The sequence below is a fragment of the Solea solea genome, chromosome 9, assembly GCF_958295425.1.
Source record: "Solea solea chromosome 9, fSolSol10.1, whole genome shotgun sequence".
Lineage (NCBI taxonomy): Eukaryota > Metazoa > Chordata > Actinopteri > Pleuronectiformes > Soleidae > Solea > Solea solea.
The window spans coordinates 7,974,565-7,987,528 of NC_081142.1; the positions used below are offsets into that span (position 1 = coordinate 7,974,565).

General features: G+C 39.3%; 3 protein-coding genes across 8 annotated transcripts in view; 1 reads left to right on the forward strand and 2 right to left on the reverse strand.

Annotated features, from left to right (window-relative positions):
• LOC131466270 (ras-related protein Rab-8A) lies at positions 1-5,425 on the reverse strand. The gene is made up of 8 exons (XM_058639485.1): positions 5,293-5,425; positions 4,703-4,763; positions 3,357-3,417; positions 2,903-2,980; positions 2,506-2,595; positions 2,327-2,392; positions 1,525-1,575; positions 1-1,410 (listed from the first exon to the last, which is right to left on the reverse strand). Exons 1-8 carry the CDS (start codon positions 5,414-5,416, stop codon positions 1,321-1,323), a joined length of 621 nt encoding a protein of 206 aa, XP_058495468.1. The 5' UTR covers positions 5,417-5,425; the 3' UTR covers positions 1-1,320.
• Positions 5,415-8,064, forward strand: LOC131466271 (small ribosomal subunit protein eS27-like). Of its 2 annotated transcripts, XM_058639486.1 has the most exons (5): positions 5,415-5,549; positions 7,081-7,189; positions 7,270-7,380; positions 7,510-7,592; positions 7,623-8,064. In XM_058639486.1, exons 1-4 carry the CDS (start codon positions 5,415-5,417, stop codon positions 7,584-7,586), a joined length of 432 nt encoding a protein of 143 aa, XP_058495469.1. In that variant the 3' UTR covers positions 7,587-7,592; positions 7,623-8,064. The 2 variants fall into 2 exon arrangements, with proteins under 2 accessions (XP_058495469.1, XP_058495470.1); XM_058639487.1 differs by lacking the exon at positions 5,415-5,549 and adding an exon at positions 6,275-6,432 and having other exon boundaries at positions 7,510-8,064.
• tpm4a (tropomyosin 4a) overlaps positions 7,901-12,964 on the reverse strand; it is a 21,810-nt gene continuing 16,746 nt past the window's right edge. For 3 of the 5 annotated variants that reach the window (XM_058639482.1, XM_058639480.1, XM_058639483.1), the window contains 6 exons: positions 12,747-12,864; positions 12,564-12,634; positions 12,391-12,466; positions 11,686-11,748; positions 10,603-10,672; positions 7,901-9,218 (listed from right to left, as the gene is read on the reverse strand). In XM_058639482.1, the coding sequence (XP_058495465.1) occupies positions 9,136-9,218; positions 10,603-10,672; positions 11,686-11,748; positions 12,391-12,466; positions 12,564-12,634; positions 12,747-12,864 (481 nt within the window). In that variant the 3' untranslated portion in view covers positions 7,901-9,135. Of the gene's footprint in view, positions 9,219-9,755; positions 10,027-10,602; positions 10,673-11,685; positions 11,749-12,390; positions 12,467-12,563; positions 12,635-12,746; positions 12,865-12,964 lie in introns of those variants that run through there. The other 2 variants (XM_058639481.1, XM_058639484.1) reach the window with 1 other exon arrangement.

The window sequence follows — 12,964 nt, forward strand, 5'->3', positions numbered from 1 at the left end:
TTAAATGAAAAGGTTATATCTTTAAATCGTAGGCAATGTCAGTGCACAGATGTTTTTAGCGAAAAAAAACAGATAGGGAACAGGGAAAGTTGTGCATGAATAATCTCTGCTTTCAGTTAAGACTCGCAACAAACATAGTCAACACGTTAAGAACTTTTTTTTTTTTCACAGAACGAACAAAAGAAAAGTGCATAATCAATAAGAACATAAAAGGGCACTTTGTCATTTGGTGCTATGTTTTGTTTTCACTCCATAAATACTGCTACAGCACAGCCCCGATCCAAGGCCCAGAAAAAAACAGTCGTGTTCCCCCAATGGAACTGACAACCAGAAACAAGTATGAACGCAATGATTAAGCGCTTCGATTCCTTCTCTGCCGCTGCTGTGCAGCTGCATTGCCTCCAGGTGTGAGAGTTAGGTATTGCTATTGCAAATAGCAACACGGAGAGAAGGAATCAGTGTGCCCTAAAAATGTACTGCAAACATGTGAATACTGGACTCTAAATACACTACATTGCACATTTCAGTGTTCACAAGAGGAATGAATGGAATGTTTCAGCCTAGGAAATCAACAGAGACATGAGTAGAACAGGTGGACAGAGGGAATGTAAACTTCAACGTTGATATGAGTAAAACGCACTGGCACTGCTGTTTTATACGGTGAATAATACTAGATAAGATATATTTATATGCTGTCTTGACCTAATGTGCATATAAAGGAATGTGGGTCACCTAAATCAGCGATACAGTAATTCATAAACTGGGACTAAATTGGATTGTACTTGGATCATACAGTCAGTAGATTGCATTATATGATTGAGTATATAAAAATTAGATACTCCATTAGATGAGGGAGAATAATCTAGAAATATTACTTGGGGCTACTTTTAGAGATAAGGACTGAATAAATACGACTTCACAGAGTGACAAAACACGTCAGACAATATTGTAAGAAAATTACAAATACTTACAAAAAAAAAGTCTGCTGGACTACTCCGAGTGTCTTAAGTGGAGGCAGTCTTTAAAAGTCTACAAAATGTAGGGAATTAATTTGGATCCACAGGTCTAAGGAACAACTGTAAAATAAATTACATAAGTAGATATGTGATACTGCATGTAACAGAGGCCATAGACGACTGGTAGTCAAGGGTTGCAATACATTTTTGTTGTTCCCAGTAAATAATCACAGGACAAATGCGAAGAAGGCAGAGGAAGACAAGGGGAGGGATAAAAGCGATGGATATCAGAGTGTGCTCTGTCCAGTTCTGTCCAGTGGGGGACACAGTTAAGGCGATGGTGGATGCCAACGCTCCAGTCTCCTCACAGGAGTGTGCAGCGAAAGAAACTGCTCTTCTTGGGCTGTTCTGTAATCTTTACTCCTTGACTGCTGCCCTGCGGGTTGTTGCCCTCCTAAAAATACACAAGCATGAGAAACCACAATATGAGAACAAACAAAAACACCCATGCAGATAACACACTGCACCAAAACTCATTAATCAGCTGTCCACTTTTCTGTATCCTTACCAGTTTCTTGTCCATTTTTGCTTTGATGTCTCTGGCGAGGGTTAGGAAGGCCTGCAGATGAGAACAGGTGAGCAAATTCATACATAACAGTGTTCAGGATATTGGACCCAAGGAGGAAGAATGTGACATAAGTTAAAGTGACAAAACCATAAGAAATACGATTGATTCTTAGGGCCGGGTCATACTTTCTGCGTGTGTCCGCATGACCTTAGATTTAATTATCTGCCCATTTCCACAACGGCCCATGTGGACCCTATATGGACAAATCCGCACACTCGTCAAGTTTGATTCCAAGCGGCCAGTATGAATGTTCCCTGTAGCTCAACACAGTTGGTGGGGGTGCTCTTGTTTCGTTCAAAAGAGACAATGTAGAAGACAATAACCATGGAAATGAGCTTGAGGTCACAAGAGGATGTTCACTGGAAACCACACATATACAAGTCGGCACTCAAAGAATACAAAGAAACACAAGTATGGTTAATTTCATGGTTCACAGCTACTAAAATGGAATATGAGATTGAGTACGTCAGTTTAGTACGAACAGAACCGCAGGCATTTTTGAACATGTGTTAAGTATGACCCGGCCCTTACTCATCAATTACTGCATGACAAAGTACATAACACTGTTTGCAGTGAACGAACCATGTGATTACAATTAAATTATAGCCGATTAAGTGATTTAGAATGATTATTGTCTTGAGTTAAATGTATAACCCAGGGAGACTGGACGATTGTCTTATGTAGGTTTGAGATAACAAGGATCTTCAAAGGGCAAGACAAAGAAATGCATTGTTGCACTCACATTCTCAACATTGATGTTTGCCTTTGCACTGGTCTCCATGAACTTGATGCCGTACTCCAGCGCCAGCTGAGTGCAGGAGAACAGAGTAAAGTTAATAATTATGCGCACAAAGAGAACACTGCTCTAGAGCACGTTTAATCGAGCACTCAGTGCACATTTTGTCAGATTCATCACTTCACCTTCTCTCCTCTGTCTTTGGACACCTGTCGCTTGTCATTAACATCACATTTGTTTCCAAGAACCATCCGCTCTACATCTGCTGAGGCGTGCTGTGGAAGACAAAACGTTGGTATGTTACTATACTATTGTATATGAATTGTGCAAACACACATTAAGATGTAAAACACAATCACTTTACCTCATATGTGTGAAATGTTTCTCTACTGTTTGTTGTTCTGATTATAAATTAGAATAAAACTGCTATTAACTATTGAACTTTCACTCAAGAGCAAATACCTTTCTTTATTTACCCAGTATTCATTGTGATAGCTTTCATTCATTTTTGGTCACATCGTCCAGCCCAAGCAAACAGACTACACCCAATTAGACAGATTTCAAAAAGTGTAAAATGGTTACCTCTTCTATATTCCGTATCCAGTTCTTGATGTTGTCGAAAGACTTCTCGTTGGTTATGTCATACACCAACATGATGCCCTGGAGAGTTTACAGAAGAAAGAACTGAGCAGCCACACAACAATGGAGTAATTCCACGCTAATTCTTGTTAGTTCGTAGAAAAGGACTTAGAGAAGAATTAGCCATGGATCACATGATTGTGCAGCCACAAGTGAAGGCATGGCATTTAAAATACCCAAGGACAACAAAGACCAATCGAGCACACAAACAGATATTGGACTAAAGTGAAAGAGGTGATCAAATATACATCAAGGGTCCCGATAAAACAGTGTTAATAGTCGTTCTGGGAAAAGGTTAAGTAGTGCACACATGAAAGACGACCGCTTCAGAATCAGATGCCAGAGATAATCTCTAATTGTATTTGCTTTGAGCTGAAACACTGATAATGCAACTTACCATGGCTCCTCTGTAGTAGGCTGTTGTGATGGTCCTGAACCTCTCCTGTCCTGCTGTATCCCTACACAGAAAACACATCTTAACTTATTTTGACAAAACTTTTGAATACATAGAGAAGGACAACTCCCCTGTAAGACCAAAAACTAGTCACTACTATGCCCAAAGCTCAGTCAGTAAACAAATAAAGAAACAAACCACCAACTGTTAAGATAATAAGGACTGGACAGACTCATGTAATTACAAGGAAATGTTGTTGGTAAGCTCTAACAGTAGCACTAATGCTGTTGACAACAGTCAAGCTGAATAAAGTCCGCACACATGCATACTGATGATAGATAGATAGATACTTTATTCATCTCACAGAGAAATTCACATGATACAAAAGTTATCACTTCACTTTAAATAACTCATGAAAGTATTTTCTTTTTTAAATGCAAGAACAAAACATGAAGCCATTATAGTCAGGGGAGAACAAAACTGGTACAAAATGTTAAACAGGAAACCTACATTGTACTTGTTAATGGATAAGGTGTTAAACGATTATGTAACTCGTTTACAGGCTCCTACTATCATAAAGAGTATTCAATAAATAAGTTTTTATCTATATCTATGTGCTTTTGGTGAAACAATCTATTTATATGGCTTGTGCATTACAACACAGCAACAGTAAGTGACCTATTGTTCTATTATATTATGCAATGAACACACCCAACCAATGTGAATAAAATGTTCAATTTATGTAGTCATTTAGATGGCTATATTTTGCACTGCAATGCAAGTATTGTGTTGCACTGGGAGGTGTTTCCAATGTTGTTTGCCCAGTTCATTAAAAGGGCAGACTGTATATTTGGGTGTTTTCCACATAGAGTGCTTACTAAATGACTAGGTCATAGGCTAGGAGATAAATGCATCAGCAAAATATGCCTTTAACTTAGCTTAGTTATTGAATGTTAAAGTGAAAACCGTAATGGACCAATGTCTTCATCAGTAGTATATAAAGTTGTTATTCGTAACCACCACAATGAAGGCCTGAAGTATTAAAAGGTCCAATGTGTAACATGTGTGAGCCTTTATTGACAGAAATAGAATATAGTACCAATGAGTGTTTGTTTGTACAGCAGCACAAATGGACTAACTGGTCAGAGTTAACAAAGACGAACCAAGGCCACTGTAGTTTCCGGTCAAGCACAGGAAGGGAGGAGTGAGCAGAGGAGTTTGTTACAATCTCAGTCTCACTTATAGATGTCACTAATATTTACACAACTTTACAAAAGATGCACCTGATAAGTGAATGTTAATGACCTCTACCTCTCAATCTGTAAGTGACACTGTCAGGACTTAATTACCATATCTGTAGCTTGATCTTCTTCCCATCTAGTTCTATTGTTCTGATTTTGAAGTCAATACCTGGAAAACAAGCAAACAAACAAAATCACGTTATTTATCAACTTAAGAAGAACTAACTCTTAGAGTAACGCAGGGTCAAATTTCAGCATCACGTTGGTAGTGACAGTAACGAATGTGACCTCATTAGAACAGATAGTTGGTGATAGGAGTGAGCAAAGTACAGACAGCTGGTCATATGAAGGAATGACACTGCCCACTGACGCTAGCTCACTGACAGCCCTGGTAGCCAGTTAGCTCAACTTGGCATAGTCAAGCCGTATCCGATATTCCATTAAAACCACGGGCTGGGTTGCTGCTTCAGTTGAAAATGTATTCAGATGCTATTTTGTAGCATCACGGTTGGTTATAATATCACTGACTGTTGAGGGAAAAGCCCATATTTCACGCCGGCTTGGCTGCTTCCTGAATAGCCATTAGCACAACATGATCGCTAGCCAGAGGAGCTAGCAACAAATTAGCACGACAGGATGGGCTGCTCCTTGTGCCCCTTTTCGCCCAAGACACTCCTATAAAACATACTTTTACCCACCTATAGTAGAGATAAACGTTGAGTTGAAGGCATCCTCTGAAAATCTGAAGAGCACGCAGGTCTTTCCGACGCCCGAATCGCCGATTAAAAGTAGTTTGAACAAGTAATCGTAAGTCTTCGCCATGTTATTAGCTAGCTTACTACTGCGGATATCCCGCCCGGTGTGGAGACAGAAACGTCAGTGCGGTGAGCAGCCGTGTGGTCAAATCAACTGCCACTCTTCTCTGTCGTCGTGGCTCCGGAAGTCTGCTCCCCCAGTGGGTGTGTTCGTTTTTATGTATCATGTCACCCGGACTAATGTACACTGGTTATTTAATGTCTACGGGATGACCACGGTCCTCACACGAATATATTGTTGAGTAATCGATCAAAATTAGACAAATTATATCACAGCGACACGTAGTAGTGCAGTAATGATGCTGTGACTCTTAACACCAGGCCTGGCGGAAGGTAGTTTCACTTTTAACTGTTGTTCACTGAGACTTTCAGTCACGCACACATACGCATGCATCTATTGCATACCTGAAAAAAAGACCAATGCAGAGTGTCGTATTATGAATATATTAAAGTTTAAACGTCTATTTTTTAAATATATTATGTCAAGACCTATGACCAGATTAACTTCCTGGGGGCGCCTAATTTGCACATACTATTGCATTAGAAGTACTCTAAATGTAATATAATATAATGTAGTGTAGTGTAGTGTAATAATATAATATAATATAATATAAATATAGGCAATCTATAGATCTATTGTAGGATGAAAGGAAATGTTCTTCGTTGTTATATGTATTTTTTAACCACTTTTATTTTCTATAATGTCTTTTTCCAACAATTTCCATTTCTACATAAACTGTTTGCTGCTGTTTATGTCAAATATAAGTAAACGTTTGGAAAACCTGTTGCTGTCTCGAATAAATGAATTATTTAGTAATTATTTAGTTTTCTTCGTGACGTTCTAAGATGTGCCCCTCCCCTAACAACAGAGACACCGCCCTCTCACGCAGTCTCTTTCGCTGGTTCTTAACGTTTGTCATCAATTCAACAACAATCAGTGTTTTTGTGGTTTGGACAGACTGCACCTGTTTGCGTTGTATTTGTCTCGTACTAAAATCCTGATCTGATTTTAAAACAATGTCTGTAAGTAAATATTTCTTCTTTTTTGTTATTCAGAAGATTATGCCTGACTGTAAGATTATATGAATGTCTTACTGTCAATGAATCATTTGTTTATGCAAATCATGTCTGGCTGAAAGAAAGTTGTCACAGTGGAACCTTATTGATAAAGTGTAATTAATGAGTCACTACATGCGATGTAGTCTTTACTGGTTATGCATGTTATGTGCCCTGAAAATGTACAGGTACAGTATATGTGTGTGTCCGAGATGGTGCCAGGACTTGCCTGGACATGTCTGTGCACATGTAATTCATTCTTCTGACTGTAGGAGGTGTAATAACAGAGTTAATACAAATATCATTCAGTTGTAGGTTTAGGTTAAGAAAAATCATCGTTATCGTCAAATCATGTGCTGAAAAAGTTGTATGTTTTATAAGGCCTCAAAATAAAGTAAAATAACCTGCATAGAACTTTTCTATATCACTCTACATTTGGCCTCATTTTATTGTATGTTTTGGCGTGTATGCTTGATTATATCTGCTCGTTTGCACATACAGTATGTAACTACTTGCCAAATGTAATTTTTACATTATGTATATGCAAGCATTTTGTAGTTGTGTTTAATGGTTCAATGCTAATATTAATGTTGCTTGCTTTATTTTTAATCACAGCTGGCAAAGGATCTGATGCACCCCAGCTTCACTGAGGAGAGGAGAAGACACAAGAAGAAGAGGCTGGTTCAGAGTCCTAACTCCTACTTCTTGGATGTTAAATGCATAGGTAACTCCATATGTTATTTTCATCATACTTTTTGTCATTTAAAGTGGGCTAATCTCATTTCTGTATTGACTATTTAACAGGCTGCTACAGGATTACCACCATCTTCAGCCATGCCCAGACAGTGGTACCTTGTTCAGGCTGCTCTTTAATCCTCTGCCAACCACAAGGAGGGAAATGCAAAATAACAGCCGGTGAGAAGTGTCACAAACTGCTTATTTTAACACTGCTGTTTCGTTTCTTTTTTGAGTCTCTACTGCAACTCCCTACTGTTTATGCTGAGATACTAACATGTTGTTCTCTTTTTCCTTCTCCCGCTCTAGGCTGTGCCTTCAGAAGGAAACATCACTTAAACACATCACTGCGCAAACAAGCACCTGAATTGAATAACAGGCAGTAAATTACCAAATGAGGCTTAGCCTCACACTCTGTAATTAAATGTATGGCTGTTTACACCATCCAAAGCAGATAAATCACCTTAATGTGTAATCTGATTGTGTGGAAAATGAACTCCCCCTGTGGGGTTGAATGGGGAAGAGGGGGAATGAGCTGTGTCAGGAAATTTTAGACACTCCCATATGCTTGGATTAAATTGTATAGATAATAGAATAACAATGATGAGGCACATGATGCAATTTAAAGCTGATGATTTAAGTGAAATGTGTTTTGTAATCAATGAAATGCAAAGAAAAAAAAAGGGGCTCAAAGGAGTCGTGATTTCTGTAAAACATTTATTAGACTGACATAGAGGGGGTGATGAATGAAATATTTCAAAACAGCCTTGATCAAATGTGATGCACGATTCATGGCCCTGGCACAAAATGAAACCAAGATGGCCATCGAAATAAAACAAAAATAAAAAAAAGGTATTCAAAATGTGTTGCCTATCTTATGTGAGTTCTTTGGTCTTAAGACTTCCCCTGGCAAAAAAAATAAGTGGCGCAATTGAAACAACATCCCCCAAAAAAGTCAAAAATAAAACTTCTCACATACCTAACATTATTCTACTATATACAATAAGTATCCATGGTTGGCAAAACTTAACCAAGCTGCCAGTGGTTTGGGGTTTAGCTCGCTCATATAAGTACAACAGTTTGTAAATCTAGTAAATATTGGCCACATTATGAAATCTGTGGCAGTGGAGAGGAGGTTAGCTTCAGGAAAGGTGTTCATGTCATGAATGTAATGTATATAGATAATGTCAATACAGATTCCCACACTATAAGGAGTGCCAATGAAAATGAATGCACTATCGATATTCTGTGTCTTCAACATGTCGGCCACAGGAGAGATTGGTTTTAATTTAAATGTAGAGACACCAAATGTGACTGAGCAGCATGTGCCAACATGACTTTTTTATTTATGAATGAAAACCTTTCCCCAAGCCACATGTCCATTTGACCATCTTGCTGCTTTAAACACAGATTTATGTGAGCACGACTGAGACAGACGCGTTAATAAGCCTCTTCAGTTAGTTGTTAAAGCATGTTCAGAATCACCACTAGGTGGCACTTGAGAGCTGCACTAATGTTGAGTGAGAGAAACCCAATACCATCTGTAGCCCATGTATTAGTATAATCAGACAGCGGTGTAATGTATGTATGTATGTGCACATAAAATGTAAAATTGAGCCAAGTGGTTGAGTGACCAAATCTGACGTTTCTTTGGGCGGTATTAAATGCCAGTTCTTTCTGAAGGAGTGGTCAAAAAAAAGAAAAAAATTCAGGTGAGAATTTCTGTTATCACAGCTGGAGATTTAAAGAAAATATCATTTCAAAATTACTTCTCATATTGAAGAAAAAAAAAAACTTCAAGGGACAAGCATTAAGTTAAAAACCCTGTTACGTGAGGGTATAAAGATTTTACAGCTCGAAATGTGGAATGGAGTCGAACGGGTAATGGAATGTTACAATGACGATGTCATCCTCTCCAGTTTCCTCTCTGCACATTTATAAGCTGTTCAGGTCCTGCAGGGTCTGGTCCAGGACTTGCTGCATGCTCAGATTCTCCTCTTTGGCACTTGCTAATTTATCTGTAGAGTAAGTAGAGCGAGAAAGAGAAAGGGACACAGTGAGTCATCAGCAATCAGTAAACATCATTGTTCTAAACAATAGCAACGTCATGCTAATAATTCATTCTCCTGTACGCTACAGGTTTGCCATGAGACATCCGTTAAACAAAAGTGAACAGAGCAGTTTTACTGGACAGATGGTTTGCATAACCACTTCGATTAAGTTGTGCTGCATGCAAAAATGGCAACCACACGCGTGAACCATAGACTCTAACTTTCTGATAAGGTATAGTTGGAGAAACACACGGACACACTGTGCAGACTTCCTAGCAAGTGAACAATTGTGTTGATAAATTAAAAAAAAAAAATTAAAAAAATGTTTCTAAAGGGTTAAAGTGAACTGAAAAAAGGATTAATTCACAGCAAAACCAGAGTAAATCTCACTAGGAGAGCTCACCTTTTAGAAACGACAATGAGATGGATGATGTACAGTAACAATTAAAACGACAACAATTTGCTTTTTACCTACTTCAAATAAAAACAAGAGTGAGACTGCAGTATGTAGGAAACTCACACTTTAACAAGCACAGAGACATAAGCTGCAAAGTGGCTTTTAATGACTTCTTTGAATCGTAAGATGGGCAGAAGGCACATGTGCTGTCGTCCACAGAGGGAGAAGACACGAGTCCAAACATTCAGAGGAAGACAGGAAAAGGGAAGTGAGAAGGCAGAGAGAAGCAGAGCATCTACAGAGATGTCATGTCATTGAGAGCATGGTCCAGCTCCTCACTAATGGCCTTGTACTTCAGCTTCTGAGCATACAGTTCATCTGGAGGTCAGAGGTGGACAGGATGAAGAGGCAGGAGTCAAGGAGAGCGGCGAGACAAACAAGCCAACGGACAGGACGACAATGAGAGACAGATGGAGGCAAAAAGCAGAGAGAGGAAAGAGAGGACAAAAAAAATAGGTCAGGGTTTTTTAAAGACGCAGAAAATTGCTTGGAAGAAAAGATAATGCACATATAATTGCAGTTCTTTTCCTGGGTGAGCTTTGAGCACAATAAAACATACACGCACATCCTGCCTTCTCTGCAACATGACTGACACGGAGAAGTTTTCCTTCAGGAACAAGTACATTTTATAAGCTTGTCTTAGTGAAGTGGATTTCCATACATTTGGCAGCAATCATTTTCCTTTCCATGGAAAATATTTCCAGTGTTGCAGAAATAGGACATTCCTTCCGGGACCTGGCAAATTGAACTATACCTCTGTGCCTTTGAGTAAAGAGATGACGGCTGGATTGATAAGAGACATCTATTTTATGTAGCCTTGTCATGTTGGAAGAAATGTGTACATTTCGATACAAAATTCGAAACAAATCATCAACATTTCACAAAGTCTCATACCTTCCAGGTCATCGATGGACTTTTCCAGTTTGGCCACTGTCCTCTCTGCAAACTCTGCACGGGTTTCAGCCTGACAGGAACACAGACACAGAATGTCACAGGGTGTGTAACAACAGATAAAACATGCATCACTGCTCTAATGCACATTTGGAAGAGCAGCTCATCACCAAAAAGCAACCAGTTTTTCAGCATGCACATAATGAATAGTTAAGTGCTTGTGCTTGTCATACACAGGGTTCATTTTATCCTGGTATTTGCCTTTTGAAAATACTGCGAGTATACAATCAGTACTTTTCCATGCACAGTTAATCTGAGCCACGATAGCCCTGCTACGTCGTTTAACTGTCCTTGTCTCAATATACAAACATTAATGGGCAATCGGTTTGCGTTTGACCTATTATGTCACAGAGCAAAACATCTTTAACTTGCAGTTAGTCGGTAGTATGTCAAGCATTTACATTTGGTCTCCTCATCAGGAATTTGCCATGTTTTGCTCACTTTTTTCTGTGTTCTGGCCTATTCTTTTATTTTCAAGTCAAATCCAGAGGGATGGGTACAGTGGAGCATGTATGTATAGCGCTTTACTTACTTACTTACTTACTCAAAGCTGCTTTACACAACAGTTTAACCATTCACCCATTGACTCGCACATTCGTTCACGTTTTCGATCAGTCACACTCAACATGGACTTAAGCGATAAACGGAGCTGGGAATCAAACCCACAACCCTTGAAAGACTGATTTAGTGCAATTTCAGACTAACATGTTTATATGCATTTTAAAAATAAGTAAGAAAAAAAAAACATCACGTATGTGATGTAAATGCTGAGTCACACGAGTGACAGGAAATGTGGGAGTGCAGGTATGTCCTGGATTTGATATGCGTGTGTGTAGTCCTCAATAAGCTACTGCATACCTTGAATTTCCTTCTGAATGAATAAAGTATCTATCCATCCATCTAAATAATATCCTCTTTATGTGCCACATTACTTAATTGTGTCAAATTTATAATATGTTCAGAAATGTTAATTGCCGGGAGGTGAAATACATCTTCTGCTGCGGGATCAAAAGTATCGGCACCCACCTCCTTCAGTTTGTCGGTCAATATTTTGATCTCCTCCTCGTACTTGTCTTCTTTTTCTGAGTACTGTTGACGGAGAGAAGCACAAACAAAAACAGTTTCTTAATTACAGGTGGAAACACAAATACATGCTTTCACATGCACCATCATCCAAAGATTATTATTCCGTGCTTTAAACCACTCCCATTAAGGAATGACATGCAAAAAGGGACGCAGTTGCACAAAAGAGGAAAGGTGTTGGCCTAGACTGAAAACAAGTTGAGCTGTGATGTCATCCGTGGCCTGACTGAACGAGGTGAGGGCAGGTATTGCAAAAGGGGAGCAATTGTGGTGAGCTTGGCATGTTGGCATGCTGTCATGCTGCGTGTCTGTGCCTGGGGAGGTGCACAGCACACAGTAGGAATGTGCTGCAGGTCTGTACTGGCTGCTGCTTCACACATGCTGAAACAGCGTCACCATTAACTCTAAAGTGGCTAATTTGTCACAGACTTTGTAAATCAAATATTTAATCAGCTACATGTCAAAGGAGCACTGGTCTCCATCCAATCAGGCGGAGTAGGAAATAAAAGGTTAGGTCTGTAAGTCGGGCTTGATATATAACTTAAAATGAAGTCAGTTTGAAACACTACCATGGTGATGTGGTGACATACTATAATAATCATCTTGAGTTTGCTGCAGTCTCTATAGGGAGCCTAAAAGGACTCTCACCTTCTCAGACTGAGCTTCTAAGGATTTCAGGTTGTTGGTCACATTTTTCAGCTCCTCCTCAAGGTCACTGGCTTTACTGTGGAGATAATCATAAACACACGTTTAGGTTAGATGTAGTGGGTGAGAAGTGCATTCAGTCTGTGTTTGTACTTTTGGGTTTTGATCAGGTTTACCATTCTGCGAGCTCGGCCCTATCCTCAGCTCTCTCCAGCTCTCCCTCCAGGATTACCAGCTTACGAGCCACCTGGGTTGAAAAGCATAAATAAAATAAATGAACTTTAACTTTTAAAAATTAAAATAAGGGCAGAGTGTCTTTTCACATTTTAAAATGTAAACCTTACTCCCAGCTAGCTCACCTCCTCATATTTACGGTCAGCCTCCTCTGCGATGTGTTTGGCCTCCTTCAGCTGCATCTCCTGGATCTCCATCCTCTCCTCGTCCTTCATCGCTCGGTTCTCAATCACCTTCATTCCTCTGAATGGGCAAGACACAGAGAGAAATAAGGAAGAATTATTCCAAATGCACAAGACAAACAAATAAGCTATCAGGTTACGCAATGTTATGAAAAGCAGGT

What these genes read in the sequence shown, in the direction of transcription:
- LOC131466271 (XM_058639486.1), top strand. Translation starts at nt 5,415, where the DNA reads ATGTTATTAGCTAGCTTACTACTGCGGATATCCCGCCCGGTGTGGAGA. An exon ending in TCCGGAAGTCTGCTCCCCCA is followed by an intron (nt 5,550 to 7,080) that starts GTGGGTGTGTTC and finishes TTTTAATCACAG; the next exon opens with CTGGCAAAGGATCTGATGCA. An exon ending in GAAATGCAAAATAACAGCCG is followed by an intron (nt 7,381 to 7,509) that starts GTGAGAAGTGTC and finishes CTCCCGCTCTAG; the next exon opens with GCTGTGCCTTCAGAAGGAAA.
- LOC131466270 (XM_058639485.1), bottom strand. Translation starts at nt 5,416, where the DNA reads ATGGCGAAGACTTACGATTACTTGTTCAAACTACTTTTAATCGGCGAT. An exon ending in AAGATCAAGCTACAGATATG is followed by an intron (nt 3,418 to 4,702) that starts GTAATTAAGTCC and finishes TTTTCTGTGTAG; the next exon opens with GGATACAGCAGGACAGGAGA. An exon ending in CCAAAGACAGAGGAGAGAAG is followed by an intron (nt 2,393 to 2,505) that starts GTGAAGTGATGA and finishes TCCTGCACTCAG; the next exon opens with CTGGCGCTGGAGTACGGCAT.